Raw genomic sequence first — 17,557 nt, forward strand, 5'->3', positions numbered from 1 at the left:
CATTGAAGTTGGAATGGCGAGAATCGGTTGAAAAATATGGAAATAGAAGAACGCCAAAAAAGTGCAAGGAATAAAATAGAAGAATAATAGTTGAATGGTGTAGAATAACATATGTGTAAAGGCCATCGCCTTCACACAATAATAATAATAAACGCGTAGATTAATTTTTAAATTGAAAAAACCCAAAAGAAACTTCAAAAAATATTTTCTACGCCAAGGCTTTTTTTCTCCTGTGCACTTCCTTTTAAATAAATAGACATATTTAAGACTTACACTTACCTCGTTTGTCAAAAGAATGTGTAAGATCATCCTCCTTGATGTCAGTGTGTCCTCCATAGCCAATGCCGACCCCATAGTCATCCTGGATCGTCCCGTCGCTCACTTTGTTGTGCAGCTGGTTGGGGGTGGAGTTCAGCGAGCGTCCCACCGGGTCGTCGTCATCGCAGTCGTAATCGTCGAGGATCGGCGTCTCTCGGATGGGCACGCCGATGACAGAGCTGCCGTGCTGGTGGGCGCTTCGCGAGCCCCGGTAGCTGTCCCGGCCCTGGGGTCCGAGCAGTACCGAGGGAATGTAGTGGATCTCGTGGGTGGCCTCCGTGCTGGCGCTCTTCTGAGGGATCCTGCGACGCTTGCACCATCGGTGGCGGGTGTACAGGACAAGGGTGAAGAGGAGAATAAGCAGGAGCAGGGCGATGAGGCCTCCCTGAGAAAACACATCAAATGGTACATAAACAAGACATCATAAAACAGTGTTTCCCAGAATTAATAGGCGAGGCAAGGCAGCTTTATTTAAATTGTGCATTTCATACCCAAGGTAATTCAATGTGCTTCACATAGTTGCAAAACAACATTTAATGCCAAAATACAACATTGAAAGCAAACACATTTAAGACATTTAAAAACATAATAATTGAGGGCATTTCAAAACAAAGCAAAGAGTAATAAAAAGTAGTTCACTAAAATTACTAAAATAACATACAGCACAGGAGCATGATTTTGGAAACATTGATGATAGAAATGCTCTAAATGACCTTAAAGTGTAAGTCAGCCCAAACAAGTTTTTTTTCAAAAATATGTTCCCTGCAGGCCCACTAGTTGAAACACGTCATTCTGATTAATTTTCAGTTTGTGGAATATAAATTAAGCAGCAAAATGCACTGTTTTTTAGCCTTTGATTTTGGGCTCCACTCATTGATGAATTGATTGAACCATAGTGGGTTATATTTTCCATAAGCATGCCTTTAATGTATCCACCTAAGCCATTCATTGATTTATAGACGAGTAGCATCATTATAAAATCTGTTCTACAGCTGTCTGGGAGCCGGTGTAAAGTCTTTGGGACTATAGTAATATGTTCTGATCTCTTTATTCTGGTAATAACTTGAGATGCAGCGTTCTAAATGAGCTGCAGTCGTTTGATGCGCTTTTTGAGGGAGTCCAGTGAGAAGACCATTACAGCAACTGGAGATAAAAGCATGGATAAGCTTCTCCTGGTCTTCTTGGAGCATGCAACTCTAAATAGAGCCATGGCACATATTTTACATGAAATACATGACACAATGTTTTTACAGTATTCTGAAATAATGATGATCTCATCTTAATTTACTCCCAAATCCACTCACTCAGTGAAAACCTGGCCTGTTTACTTTAACAGAAGGCTATTCATCCGTTGTATGAATGGCAACAGGCGGATACACAGTTTAATTGTACATTATTCCATCAAGTGGAAGAGCATTTCGTTTTTTCTACCTCGACTCTATGTCACAGGAATAGAGAGAATTTCTCGACCAATTAGGTAAAATTGGATACACAACACACTGATGTGCATCAGCGCAGAGGTTGGGTATCATTTTGGCTACTACATAAAAGAAAATTAAAAAAAACATTTTGAATGGGCTTCTGACTTTTAATGTGCATTCATCTTTTACATTTTTCATTGTACAGGGTTTTTCCTGCATTCAAAAGTGAGAGACGGCCGCCTCCAGCTAATTGTGGGCCCGCCTCCAGCCAAAGTGATTATATTGCTCAACACAGGGCGAGTGATGTGTGACAACAACACATTTTATGTAGGTGCACCGTTCGCCACCACAGGGGCGCTAAATCAATTGATCGATTTCAAGGTACTGCCCTTCCCGCAACAGGGGCTTCTTAGGTCCAGGTGGCCGGGGGTCTCTACACTAGGTGTGGGGTCTCCCCAGCTAATCTGGGCCGGGGGGGTCTCTGTGATGGCGGCACTCCCTATGGCCCGTGGGCTGTCATTCCCCTCAGCGTGAACGAGCCCCCCTTTCCTCATATGATTCCTCTGTGCCTAGTCATGTCTTCTTTAACAAAGTTTATCAGGTTGTGTGCTTGGTGTGTATGTGTGGGGTGTGTATGTGTGTGTAGGTGTGAGTGCTGATGTACTGGCGGATATATATCTTTGGGTTTGTTGGGAGGGAGACCCGGAGCGGGTCTTCCTTTTTATGTTGTGTTTTGGACATTTTTACTGGACAGCACTTTGAGTACTTCATTCATTCTTTTTGTATGAAAAGTGCTATATAAATAAATTTGATTTGATTTGATTTGATTTGATTAAATCAGGCCAGGCCAACCAGCAACTCGCGAGCCGCATGCGGCTCTTTGCCTGGTTTCATGCGGCTCTTAAAGCCCTTTTCACTGTGAACTTGCAGTGTGCTTTTGTCAGTCTCATTCATGTGTATGTGGTGAGGGGGGGCACCACAGAATGGAGCGTTGCCGAGTGGTGCTGCTTTTTGAACATTATTTTATGTATATCTTCATTTGTTTAACTTGAAGATTATCAACCTATTCCAACTTGTTCAACCCCAAATCCCATCTTCAAGAAACTAAATAACCAACAAATAAGAAGAATTGAGTTGTCCTTTGCGTTCTTAAAGAATTCATCAGGCTTTTTGTCAAGTTTGGGCGGAATTGTGGTCAAGGAAACACACAGAACTTGACAGTAGGAAACGTCTCATTTTTTACTTCCTGGTCGGCTGCTTAGTCAGCACTTTCAAATATGGGCAGACTGTTGTATGTCTGTTAAAGGGCTTGTCCAAACTCAGCGATTGACATTCAGCAACATTCGACAAGCGAGGTACCTGCTACGCATCTCATGCATGCACTTTGACACAAATGAGTTGGAGGGAAAAAAATGTTGGAGTGTTGCCTACCAAGTTCACTTTTGAAATAGGAGGGGGAAAAGTCAGACCATAATAAAAATATGAAGCTCAACGGAGGACGTTTTAACACAGTTTTTGTCGAATGTAAAGGCAACCCCACCAAAAAAGAAAATAAACAAAAACAAAACAGCTACACCATCATAAATATACAGCAATGCTAGCATATCTTGTGAACTGATCTGATGGACTATTTTGTGTGCCATATGTATAATGTGGCTCTTTGCAGTGTGTGGCTCAAGTGTTAAAAAATGAATGCTTTAACGTGACAATAGTCATTCTTATTGTAACTCTTAACTTAAAGTGTCTTCCAGAGCTGGGCAGTCCGTCCCTTTTTACAACAGCATAATGAAAGGTTGTTATTATCTTTTTTACATTTTTTTTATTATGTCAATGAATTGTTTACCTAAAACAAAATCATTAGCACTGGACACACAGGCTTGCATGAAGAATTGCATCTCTGCAGAGCTGGGCAGTCCGTCCCTGGGCCGGACTGGTCGGACCACCCGGCCCGGCCGAATGCCCATTTTTGGGGCGGAGGGGTGGGGAGTGACACTTTAAAAAAAAAAAATGGCTGGACTAAGCATGGCCAGAAGTGGATTTTAGTCCGGCTCACGAATCGGCCCTCATGCGTGTGACGTGCTCGCGAGGCGGTAAAATTTCATCTCAGCCTACTCAGTGAAAGGCTTCTTTTTAGGATTCTTTCAAAACAACTTGTGTCCGGGAGAATATTCAAGCTGAGGTCAGCACTAAAGTATGGCACATCATGCACTTTCCTACTTCCGGAAATACACCGTAGCAAAACTGCTGTGTAGTGGTTTGCTGGCATGCTTTTATTTTTAAGGCCGGGAAGTGTGAAGGAGGGGAAGTGTGGAAAATAGGTAACTTGTTGAATGCTTGCAGACTTGTCGTCTGTTGACCCAAATAATTATACAATATGACAAACCCAACCCCAGGGCTCGCAATGGAAGTAAGTACTGGACATGTACGTATGTGGCGCGTTTGAAGCGTGTCCACAGCGGGTTTGAATGGTAAGATAGCCAGCTAATTGTCTTTAAATAAACCTCTTCCGTTAGCATCTCTCCCGCGGGGGCATCATTCAGGTTTTTTTTTTTTTTTTGGGGGGGACGGTCGTAAAAAGTAAATCTTCCAATATTTTCTAGCATGCTGCTAGAGGTGCTGCCAAAATTAAGAATCATTTTGGGAATGGAGCACAGTGGTACAAACCAATTTAACAGACAAAGGAAGATCTGTGCTTACCATAGCAATGACAGAGATGCAGAGCTGGGCACTTGACACTTTTTTGCCCGTCTGGCCGCGACCCTCCACCCTTGACCTGGGTACCCTTCCGACCTCGACCTCCCAGCCTTATTCATAAAAATCATCACCTCCATCCCCGCCCCGTTCCGCCGCTCCCCCCGACCCCCCACCACCCCAAAAGAAAAAAAAAACTGCATGATGCCGCCGCGGGAGAGATGCTAACGGAAGAGGTTTATTCAAAGACAATTAGCTGGCTAACTACTATTCAAACCCGCTGTGGACACGCTTCAAACGCGCCACTCGTACTACTTACCAAGCTGCGTGTGCTTACTTCCCTTGTGAGCCCTGGGGTTGGTTTTGTCGTATTGTATAATTATTAGGGTCCAACAGATGGCAAGTCTGCAAGCATTCAACAAGTTATTTATTTTCCACACTTCCTCTCCTTCACACTTCCCGGCCTTCAAAATAAAAGCATACCAGCAAACCACTATACACAGCAGGTTTGCTACGGCGTTTTTCCGGAAGTAGGAAAGTGCATGATGTGCCATACTTGAGTGCTGCGCTTAGCTTGAATATTCTCCCGGACACAAGTTGTTTTGAAAGAAGCCTAAAAAGAAGCCTTTCACTGAGTAGGCTGAAGAAGTGAATGAACTCCACCTTGATGTGACAGTGTCATCCTTGAGTGCTGCGCACAGCTTGACTATATTCGTCGAGACAAGTTGTTTTGAAACAGTTACGTTCCAAGTCCAAGGGGTTGCGTTCGACGCCAAGGGGGCGTCACTTCAAAAAGACAGCGACAACAATGGATATCGTGCCTGCTAAAACCATAAAGGGACCGAGATGACTAGACGATGCATTTAATTTTATTGCGAAAACGATCTGGAAGGTGGCGGCTAAGGGGGAACGTGGGTGAGTAGCTTCTTTACACACACACATATATGACATAACACCCACGCCGCTGCCAAACTAGTTTGCTTTGCAGCAGCAACGAGCTGCGTGCTGCATCCTCGCCTCAGTGTGGGAAACTGTATGTCATCGCAACATGTGACATAATGGACCGGTCAGAGCAGCAACAATTACTGATGTTTGCGTGGCATGTGTTGCAGACCTGTCGCCAACAGCACAATGCGTCGGTCATGTGAATCAATACAGCAGTTGTCGCTCTCGCCGTAGCGGGAGTAGTAAAAAGCCTAAAAAGAAGCCTCTCACAGAGTAGGCTGAGATAAAATTTGGCTGCCTCGCGAGCACGTCACACGCATGAGGGCCGATTAGTGGGCCGGACTAAAATCCACTTCTATGCTATGCTTGCTACGCTATGGACTATGCTTAGTCCAGCGCTTTTTTAATAATTTGTCAGCCCCCAGCCCCCGCCCCAAAAATGGCATCCGGCCGGGCCGGGTGGTCCGACCGGTCCGGCCCAGGGACGGACTGCCCAGCTCTGCAGAGATGCAATTATTCATCCAAGCCAGTGCTAAATATTTTGTTTTAGGTAAACAATTCATTGACTTAATAAAAAGATAACAACCTTTCATTATGCTGTTGTAAAAAATTGTAAAAATCCTGGACTCCTCTATACATTACAAAGCACATTGTAAGTAATTTCAATATGTTTTCCAGTCCTTGTATCCACCCCATACAACATCATAAACACATATATCATATACCATAGCATTGATTCAGCACTTTTCACAAGCTCATGCTCAAAATGTAATCCATAAATGAGAAGTGTGCTGCATCTTATTGCTTTGCAGTGCAGGTGTGTCTTGCAGTCATTTTGAATGCAGATTTGTCCAATGCAGCAGGCCTTCTACTGTATTTTTAGTCACAGAAACACACACACAATCCATTTGCTGCGCATTTTAGCCTGTGTTACCCTTTTTCTTTCTGTGCCCATTATAACAGTCACAGGAAATTCCTGTGGAGCATTACATTTCTAAACTCTTTATTCATTATGTCACTATGTCGCTAAAACATCACGAACAATGAATGTCATTCGTGCAATAGTTGGACGATGAAGGAAATCCATTCACATTCTTCGACAAGTAGACAGGCAAAATAAAATTAAAAACAAATCTGACGTCAAACAACGTCCATATACTGTACATCGTTAACTGATAGCAAAGTTCAGTTTTAAAGTTTTGTGTTCATGGTTTACAGTGGTTAACGTCTTTTTACACTTGTATGACAGTTACAAACGGTAAAAGACCGAGATGTGAGCCGCATTTGCAACAAGAGTTACAAATCCACTTTGCATTATGTCTTTGTTAGGAGGTGTTTTTTTTTTATTTCTTATTATACTTGAAAGTAAAAAAAAAAAAAAATAGGAAAAATAAAATTGTTACGGAAAATTAAGACTAGACTGTGTTCAACTAAAAGCAGTTTAGTTTTTCCGTCTTACTATCAATAGTGGTTAACTTGTTTTTACATTTGACAATGTGACAATGACAATAGAAAATATGTTCCAGAAAAATTTGAGTCATCTTTCCATTGTCACTTGCTATCAAAGTTAGAGCAGTGTTTCATTAGATATGCATTACACAAACTCATGTTGAAACCGGGTAAAAAAAATATATATAAAGCCACAGAATATTGCATGTACCAGTTTCATTAAAGTGGGAAAACATTGGTGTGATGTACACCACACTTGTGATTCAGCAATGTGTCCAAATCTAAAGGTGACATATGTTTGTAATTGGAGAGAAAATACTGAATCAGCAGTTTCGATGGGCGCATAAAGAAGCATGTGTGGTGTGCATTGTAGTGAATGCAAGGGCACATACGGAAGGGGATTGTAAATAAAAACCCACATGGGGAGGTCATTCGTCCCAACATTTAAAATTCAATCTTCATGAGGAAAATCAAAAACACCTCCCTTCCCTCTTCCAACTCATGCGCGTTTGGATGTCCATAAATCACTCTATGCCGATAGAGGAGGCGGCCCTTAGACAACTGATGGCGTGGACAAACGCGTTCATTAATCTCCTTGTGGATGGCAGCTTTGAAGAAAAAGCCGCACAACTCCCCCTTAAGTTAAACTTCCATATGTTTTGAGGAGCAACAACATACATCTATGTTAGCATCGCCATGTCAGGTGCATGCTAATGAAGTGACACAAAAATGGTCGCAGTAAACACACACACACACACACACACACAAAATCATTTACATTTTAACAATGTTTGTTCCAGGAACTTGAGTGGGAATATGAATTGCTGGACTTTAAGTAAGACTCAGCACTTGCTAGCAATGGTTTAATTTTAGCTGTCATTCTGTCTGAGAGCAGATGAGTAATGATTTTTGTGCTTCCTCATAACCTATTTCCAGTGCAATTTCCTGTTCAGCCTTCAATTCATTTTTTTACTTTGCTTTCATTACTGATGAATACGGTACGCATTTGTTCTTCCAAGACGTCCTTCTGACAGAAAGTCTAATTAAGGGATGACTGTTTTGTTCGTCCATCTTCCAGGCTCCCCTCGCAATTAATCACCTGGATTTTTTTTATTTTTATGTACTTGCCTTACATCTTGAAAAAAACAACTGAATATTTTAGCGTACAATCAACTGTAAGATTAGTGCTAACATTGTGCAGGAGGTGTCCTGGCTGGTCCTGCAATACAGTATTACTGTATACATGGGGTCACCAACTTTCTTGAAACTAAGAGCTGCTTTTCAATTACAGATGAAGATGAAGGGCTAATATTACATTTAATTGAATGACATTTTATCATGTGTTAGTATTAATATCACAGTCAACAGTATTGTTTCAAAAATCAGATATGGCTTTATTTGTCCTTTGAAATATTTTCACACCCATTTAAAATGTGTCTTTTTTCTAGCACAAGTTTTTGATATATTTTCATTTTTTGTTTTTGAGTTTGACCCATAACAGCTAGCACAATAAGGATTTTACCATGTGTCGTAATTTATAGCTATGTGGATGTAGACTGATTTCTCATACGGATGACGTACGACAAAATGCAATTAATACGACTGTGACTTCATGTGATGTTTTGTTTTTTTGTTTCTTTCATTTTTCTTTCTTTAAATTGTGTGACTTATCTTGTAATTCTGTTTTTTATCCCATAATCTTGTGGTTCAATACGCAATTATACAATTGCACAAAATCATCAGATTTCCTTAATGATAAACTAATCCTATGCTAGTTTCCAGCCAAATTCGATGCGTGATTACTGCGCAAACTGTAAAGAAAGCACAACCCCTTTAGCGTGGGTCAAAAGATACACATATACTTGACGTTGTTACATCAGCATCAGTAATATCAATTTAAGGGGGTCCTCTGTTCTGTTCCTCTGTTCAGGTCTTATGATGTAATGTAATCTGAAAGTGTACACAAGTCAGATTGGAACATCAGGTGGGTTTCCATCCACCTATTTCCATTCGAATTTTTAAGAATAGCGCAAATAAATCTCAATGGAAACGCTAGAAATTTGAAAAAAGGCATAAAATCACCCCAAAATAATTACGCTTGGAGGGGGTTGATTTTTCAGTGTATTGATAATAGGAAAATGCAAATGTTGGGGATGGAAACAGTTTTTGCCACACAAAATGTCACACATTTTGACTGGATATTACGTCACATGTACATACTGTCGTAAAAAAAATAAAAATAGCTGCGGACAATAAAGTACGGTACCGGGTACATATGGGTAGGGGGAAATATTTCTGGAATTAATAAATGAAGTGAACATTAACGTTGGAAGGCACCATCGTTCCCATACGGACGGAAAATGACAAGATGTTCTCCTTATCTCCGCCAGTATTCTTCTTAACATAAACAATCTTCTTTGCTATTTCCTTTTCATAACTGCTCGGTATGCGGTGAATGCTGACAACTGTCACCAGATTTCTCCCAAACCACAAAAGCCTGATCAGCAATCTATCCATGATCACTTTTGTTGACAGTCACCCAAGAGTCTTGTGGCAGTGAGACACACATATGACATAATCTCATGACGCAGTCTCATCTGCTCTCAATATTCACAAAAGAATAACAAATGGAAACGGGCATAAGTCACATGTACAATTTGTGCATTTTCACTCAATTTGCGTAAAAAAAATCGAAACATTTGGAAGGTAACTCCATTAAAGTCTATTATTATTACACTAATCCAGCTGTAAAGTCATAATTACAGTCAATACTGGTATGAAAATTACTTAGAGGCAATATATATAAAACAACCAAATGAAAAACATTAATTACAGCAGTAACTGAGTGTGCCGTCTTGTGCCGCATGACCACACAATCGACCACGCTGCGCAAACTAGTTCATTGTGCAGCGTTTGTAACCTTGAAATAGTCTTAAGTGTGTACTGTAGTAAACGGAAGACTCCCTATACCAAGTAATGAAACAGAAATGGTCGTCACTGATTGGGAAGAAAAGGACATATATAGCCTTAATATTTCTGGCTTCTTCACATTGTGTCGTTCTTTATACGCCTCGTGGAGATGAATTTCCCTGCAGCTGAGCTGGCAACAGCAGTAAGCGATCGATGGGTTGATAGAACACCACAAGAGGAAGCAGCAGGACAGCTCCTTGCAAACGCTCTTGTCACACTTTAATTCACACCATGGGACCGCATTGCTTTGTTGCTGAGGAGCTACGAGTAAACAAGCAATGGTAGGGCAACATCAACGGTCGCATAGTGCCATCTCTGTGTGAGAGTATAAGTGTTTCAAAAATGGACAATGTATGGTAAAAAATCATAAGAGCAATCGACTTGACTGAAAAAACACAATTCAATCAAAGTCTCAACTGTATATATATATATATATATATATATATATATATATATATATATATATATATATATATAGCTTGGAATTCTAATGTTCACGTATATTGATCCCACCCTAGCCTTTCTTTCTTGACCCTTTCTCACTTGACCTCTGCAGGGGAAAACTTGACTTTTATATGCATAGCCATGATATTCCCTCATGAGCCAAATACTCTTCATTATGCAAGTCAAAACACAACACATGCTCTGTGGTTTGGTTACCATCTGTGCACAATGGAGACTCCCAGCCAGCATCTGCCCTCCTGCTTTCGGAGGGAGATTCTGGCATGTACTGGCATCATTACCTCCATAAAGTAGGTTCTGTCTATTTATTTGTTTTTGTTCTTAGTTACAGTTTTTTTTAACACAAATCTCTTATGACTCTTATGACTTAAGCAAGGATCAAGAAAACCCCACATTTCCTATCCTGTTCCTTAGAATGGGATGGAACTGCAACTGATTTGAACAGAGTTTGCTCCATTTATGAGGGTCAGAATATGTACCACCAAACCAGATTATAATTCAATGTATGGTCATGAATGTGCTCTGTGATTGACAGGTGAGCGGTACAGGGGGCAGTTTGCCAAAGGACAGCTGGATTATGTTCCAGTATTCCACCAACGGTCAACAGGATCATCAAAGAATCAAGCGGCCTGGAAAAGGTTTGGATGAAGAAGCGTTCTGTTCCTACAGCGGCAAGGTAAACTGAATTTGTAAGCAAGTTAAAGTGCTAAATTATGCTAACACAGTAGTTATGTCATTCATAAATAATCTTTGTGTGAAAAAAACACTTCAAGGCCCAACACATAAAGAAATCACCTTAAGACCAGTACAAGCAGGCGTACTCAAATAATAGATTTTTTTTTTCAAAAGGTCAAAGGTCCATCTATTGAAATGAGCCAGGTCACATTCAATATACTTTAACATTCAAAACAAAATGTGCTTTTCATTTGATAGAACAACCAAACTCAGATGCCATTTCCATGTTGACATAAATGAAATCAATTAGTTGAGTGAAACAGAGGCAGATTTTATTAGCTATCTTACTTGTCATTTCCTATTTGTTCATCACTTTAGTCATGCACTCTTATTTTATTTCTGCATCTGAGAATAGCTTTTTGTGCTACCCAATTCCATGCCACTCTAAGTGAGTGCTCTGTTGCTTTTTGTAGTTGTCATGGATGTAACAATGTCACACGCAAGGACACGAATAATTCCAAGCATGCGGGGGTTTTGTAAAAAAGTATCTTTACTTCTGCAACACACAGCACATCAGCGACAGCTACAGCGAGACATGACGCAATCAGCTGCACTCTGTCTACTGACTTCCGGGTCAAAAGGACCCCGTAGCTGTCTCAGGCGCCTTAATTAACTTAACAAATCCTACTTTGTTAGCCACTGATGAAATACTGTAATACTTGCACATAAAACATGTTGAAAATCATTGTACCAAAATAATAACAAAAAAATTATATCCATGGGCCCCACAACAAGAATCCTACTTGCTGCTTCATATGATGATTTCAGCGCATTTGTTTGTTGTTATTAAATCAGAATTTTGATGTAGTGTCTCTTCTTTTCCTAACATTTATCTTATAATAGTCCAATTGGAAACCATCACAGCTCAAGTCTCCTGACATATCAAGCACATGAATCGTGTGTTTGCTGTTGGGTGAATTGATGCAAATTCTTTAGCAAATTGGAATCTGCCTTTTTTTGTATAATATAGGTTCCCACAGCTGGCAAAGTGTCAAAAGTAAGCTGACTGCTCAAAAAACAACAATACAATTTAAAACTGATACTTGCAGCAGTGACCCAGTAACAAGCTGTCTGTTTAGCATTGGCATAAAGAAAAGTCCCGTCATACACGTTCTGACCCAACCAAAATTCATACAATATGGTATTTGCAGCAACTTGTGCACCGCAAGCCTCCATGACAAGACAATGTGCCGTGGAAGCACATTTAGAAAGAATTTGTTAGTCATGGTTGTACTGTGTCGTGCTAAGTTCAGTATGAAATGTCCTGAACAGTTTGGGGGTGACAAAAAGGCGGCAAGCAGGCCGGATGCAGCCACAGGGCTGCCTATTGAGAGACACTGATAAAAAAAAAAAAATGTTTTGAAATATGGCCAGGACTACTTCCTGTAATCAGGTAGAATCTTGTGACGAACAGTATTGAAAAGGGTGAAATGGGTGCTGTAATTATTGATTCTGGGTATTTTTTGAATAATAAAGTCACAGGCATGTTATGAAAACAACTGGAAACTGTTTTAAAATGTCACCTTTAAAATGTCAGTAAAGATGGGTATGGCAAAATTTTAGCAGGCAGCTGTACAATACCAAAATCCCCAAAGCTAAATATGTCATACTGAATATATACACAACCTTTCCTTCCATTTCGGCTTTAAACCTGTTTCTCCAGTACCTCACAGCGGTATGCTGGAGTGACAGGTGCCTCAGCGTCTGCTCTCTTCTCTGTGTCCAACTAGAATGACAAGCTTTGGCTCTCTGGCGAGTGTTTCCACTCTGCCAAATCACCTTGGGGAAAGCAAGGCTGTCCATCACCTGGACTCAGGGGGAGTGTTTGTGGGAGAGAGAAAGACCTTTCTGGAACTGGATCTTCACGTCACGGAATCTAATTTGGCCTGTTTAGTTTAGATGTTAAAAGGCGGACTACAAACCGAAGAAAGGTTTATATTGTATATTGATGCATTACATCGGTATTTGTAAGGTGAAGTGTTTTGATGGAAGTTAAACGATCTATCTTGGAGGGACAGATAGGCTGGGCCATGCAAATCACCAGCAAAATTACACCGTACAAAAAGATGGCGCCTAATCACAAAATCTGATTATGGCGCAACAGAAAAACTGAATGTAAATCTCACCCTAGCTCAACTGCTGAGCAATTGTTCGACCTTTCCATTTTGTTCCTACCGCCGAAAGGAACTAATGCACATTTCCATCATCCCTGCCTTTCTCCATCTCCCTGAGCCCCTATCAGCCATTACTTCATCTTTCACACGCCACACTGCTCTCTATGGTAAGAGTCCAAAGATACGAGGTCAGTTAATGCCGTCCTTGTGAATTACAACAGGGAATTAGGGCTGATATGCGTGGGTGTGTGTACTTGTATGTGCGTATAGAACAAGTTAGCAGCAAGTACCCAATGCCACACAATATGTCTGGATCAGGACATCTAGACTTTTGAAGCCACTTCACAAAAGCGGACCGTATTTTTTCTATCTGAAATGTTATTATTTTTTTGTGTGTGTCTACATCATTGACACACACATCATTGTTGAGCGGCTACATGAAAGTCGACTAAAACCTTTTGTTATTTTGTTAAAACACAATTTTTAAAGCTGTACTGGGAACTTGGTTACAGCATGCGGTAAGACTCCACACTTAAATCAATCCGAGAGAGCGGTTATGTGGTTTGGTAGGTGCTTCTGTTTTGGTTAGCAACCAGGTCAAATGGTGATCAGCAGTTTACTCTTTAATGTCTGTGTGTGAATGAACGGGTCCATGAATTGAGGTAGTAACAGTCACTATTTTTTTTTTTTTAAATAAAGGCATCTATTCTGGGAGAGTCACATTCATCCATCCATCCATCCATTATCTGTACCGCTTCTCCTCACAAGGGTCGCGGGGCGTGCTGGAGCCTATCCCAGCTGTCTTTGGGCAGTAGGCGGGGGGACACCCTGAACTGGTTGCCAGCCAATCGCAGGGCACACAGAGACAAACATCCGCACTCACAATCACACCTAGGGCCAATTTAGAGTATCCAATCAACTTACCATGCATGTTTTTGGAATGTGGGAGGAAACCGGAGTGCCCGGAGAAAACCCACGCAGGCACGGGGAGAACATGCAAACTCCACACAGGGAGGCCGGAGCCGGGATCGAACCCACGACCTCTGAACTGTGAGGCGGACGTGCTAACCAGTTGACCACCGTGCCGCCGAGTCACATTCAGTATTTGGTATTTGCCGGCGTCCGGCAACATATTGAGATGCAACATCTATTAGAGTAGGGGCAACTATTTGAGGAAAGACGGTGTCAAGGTCATAGGCACTTTTGTCAAGCTTCCATGAAAACAAATCAAATTGCCATTGCATCAAATAGTGATGTTGGAAAACTACAATTGCATACATTATTTACTAGTAGTATACAAACATATCACATATTAAAGTTTTAAAATGGTATTGGTTATATATGTAAATGTATTTTCCCATTAAAAATGTTTTTAAAACAAACTATTAGGTTTTTGGTTCATTAAAAAAAGTTCAAGTAAGTGCTTAATGTTTCTAAATTGAATAAGTATTTGTCACAATTGCAGGAGAAATCTTTAAAATTTGGTTCCAGTTTGCCTTTAATGGAAAATCAGAGGAGTACTTACAGGGAGAGTAAATGGCTCTATGTGGATGGCATTTAGTCTTATATAAGAAGCCTTGACATTTAGATAATGCCTTGTATTTGTTTGTTTGCCTGTTGTCATAGAGCCGGGCTAAATTTCCCCTAGTTTAATGGCATTCCATGATTAGTTCCATTAGCAACAAAACAACCATAATTGCCAGTTGTCAATGCACCACCGAATTGAAGTTTGAATTCTATTTATTTACAAAAAGGGACAGCGTACATTGATAAAGCATTATAATACATTTAAATGCACATGCACACACATTACTTACAACATCTGTAATTTGTTTAGCAGCTTGGAATTTATCTTTGGTTGCACATACAAGGCACCATCATATGCATATAACTGGCAAGTGACAGATGGTAGACAGTAACGTGTCAAATGTATGTGAAATGTAAGGAACAGGAGCCCTTGTACTGAGCCTTGTGGCCCTCCAAGTTTGTTGTAACACATCATGGAGTTTGTGTTATGCACTCTGGTACAATGAGTCCTAAAAGTAAAGTACGAGTCCATCTACTTAAAGCTCAAGTGTTAAGTAATTTCAGAAAATTCCAACTATGTAATGTGAACGATGTAATTAAACATCATGCAAAAAATACAGCAAGAACAAATCATTTCTATTTTGTATATTCAACAAAATAATCGTTTTTCCAAAGTGAGGCCCGGCGAGCGACGACTCGCAGTGAAACATCACGTCAAGAAGATGACGTCAGTCTGGAACATGGAAAGGGTCCAAAGACAGCCACAAATTGACACGGAAATCAATATTTTAAACTTATCTGAGGCGATCCAGGTGTTTGATGAGTCCTTAGGAAGAGGAGGTTGTTGGCATGATATATGTTGGACCATACATGTACGAGCCAGATGCTCAGGCAAGGAAAGTGTTGTGCCCGAACAACCGGACATGGAGTAGCGATGAGACTCATATTTGGACAAATGCTAAATTATAGGCTACGGTTATTAAGACAAGTCTTATTTTATGAAATTCAATGTTGTGCTGTGCTGTAAATTACACATGATGAGATAACTTATTTGGTCCATTTATTTTACTAGCACTGAAAGCACACGTCATAGTGGGTTGGTGTCCCACATTGTCAAATTAGCATTATTTCTTGTCAGACTGTGATAGCACTAGTAGGCAGGTATATTTAATAAATGATAAAATGCAAGTGAATTTATAGTAAGATTGATTTGATTGGGGGCGGCACAGTGGACGACTGGTTAGCACCTCCGCCTCACAGTTCAGAGGTCGTGGGTTCGATCCCGGCTCCGGCCTCCCTGTGTGGAGTTTGCATGTTCTCCCCGTGCCTGCGTGGGTTTTCTACAGGGTACTCCGGTTTCCTCCCACATGCCAAAAACATGCATGGTAAGTTGATTGGATAGTCTAAATTGCCCCTAGGTGTGATTTTGAGTGCAGATGTTTGTCTCTGTGTGCCCTGCGATTGGCTGGCAACCAATTCAGGGTGTCCCCCGCCTACTGCCCAAAGACAGCTGGGATAGGCTCCAGCACGCCCCGCGACCCTTGTGAGGAGAAGCGGTACAGATAATGGATGGATGGATGATTTGATTGGCGTTTTCCAAGAGAACGAGAAAAGAGAACTCATTGTGTAGTGAGTAGACCGCTCGCTTCGATTGTGCTGCTGCTTTTTTCACCTTTGTGTCACAAGTTCAAATACCGCTCTCTATCTTTATATTTTTATTTTTTACTATGCTTACAATTTATTACAGCCAGTTGAGAGTTATAAACAAGAGGTTTTGTTTCAAGTGTTTATTGCAGAATTGAACAGGTAAGAAGTTTCGATGAAAACAGTTTCGATGTTGCTTGTGATGAATCTGGAGACGGGATAAACACAATTACTGGACTGGCATTGCCGAACGGCCACAGCTGGAAACGGGAGCCAGTTAATGTGGAAGCCAGTTGAACTGTAAAACCCGCGTGAAATCCATTTGCTTTGTGAGAATGAAACTGGTCCATTTACGTGCCCTATTCTTATCTTTTAGCCACTCAAACAACTGTTGGCCTGAACATAAACAATTCATCGCCACACAGTGCAGAGGCATTTCACCGAAAAACGCGATAACAACGGCAGCGAGCGGTTAACGGGACAATCAACAATGCAGTACAATGGCTTACTGGCGAGTCCATCTCTTTAAATGACGTAACTCGCCGAAGATTACCACAAATTGTCAAACATTTGCATTTCGTTGGTGCATAGCGTGTTGCTATGGGTCTAATTATGAATCTGGGTGGGTTGCGCCATAAAAGCTAACGAAAGTAAGCTTAAAATAGTTTTAACTGTTTGCATTCGTCAAAAGATGGTTGGCCGAGTTTACTTCACACTTGGTTTTTAAGGGAGTTCTCGGAGAAGCTGAAGTGTTAGTTTAGTTATGAGTTGTTTACTGTAGTTGACTGTGCCAAAAGCCTTTCCCAGGTCTACAAAGAGAGCTCAAATGACACCAGCTGCCTCAAGACTGGATTTTACATTTTCCAAGAGATAGCAGACAGCTGTCTCATTGGAGTGATGTTTTTTTAAAGCCAAATTGCAGATGATTCAGTGAGTAAGTACTTGTGTTTAGATGACGTACGTGTTGTACTGCACCTAGTTTCTCAGTTATATTTGATGTTGAAACATACTATTTGGAGGTCCACTCATAGTGTAGTGGTACACACGCCCGAGTTGTGTGCGGGCAGCGTGGGATCAATTCCCGCTCAGTGACGGTGTCTGTGTGTGCCCTGCGACTTGCTGGCGACCAGTTCGGGGTGTAGTCTGCCTTCGCCCATTGATGGCTGGGATAGGCTCCAGTAACTCCCCGCGACCCTGTATAGGATAAGCGGTTTGGAAGATGACATGACATGACATGACATGACATACTATTTGGTCTGTACTTGCTTGTAATTGTCAAAG

The 17,557-nt window shown here is 41.1% G+C and overlaps 1 protein-coding gene across 3 annotated transcripts in view; it reads right to left on the reverse strand.

Moving 5' to 3' along the window:
* Positions 1-17,557, reverse strand: part of astn2 (astrotactin 2) — a 264,845-nt gene that overhangs the window by 178,087 nt on the left and 69,201 nt on the right. For all 3 annotated transcript variants that reach the window (XM_086053042.1, XM_086053041.1, XM_086053043.1), the window contains exon 3: positions 280-703. In XM_086053042.1, coding sequence (XP_085909168.1) covers positions 280-703 — 424 coding nt within the window. The remainder of the gene's footprint in view (positions 1-279; positions 704-17,557) is intronic.

This window comes from Filicampus tigris, chromosome 15, assembly GCF_054856515.1.
Source record: "Filicampus tigris isolate MCC_2025a chromosome 15, RoL_Ftig_1.0, whole genome shotgun sequence".
In the NCBI taxonomy this organism is placed as follows: Eukaryota; Metazoa; Chordata; class Actinopteri; order Syngnathiformes; family Syngnathidae; genus Filicampus; species Filicampus tigris.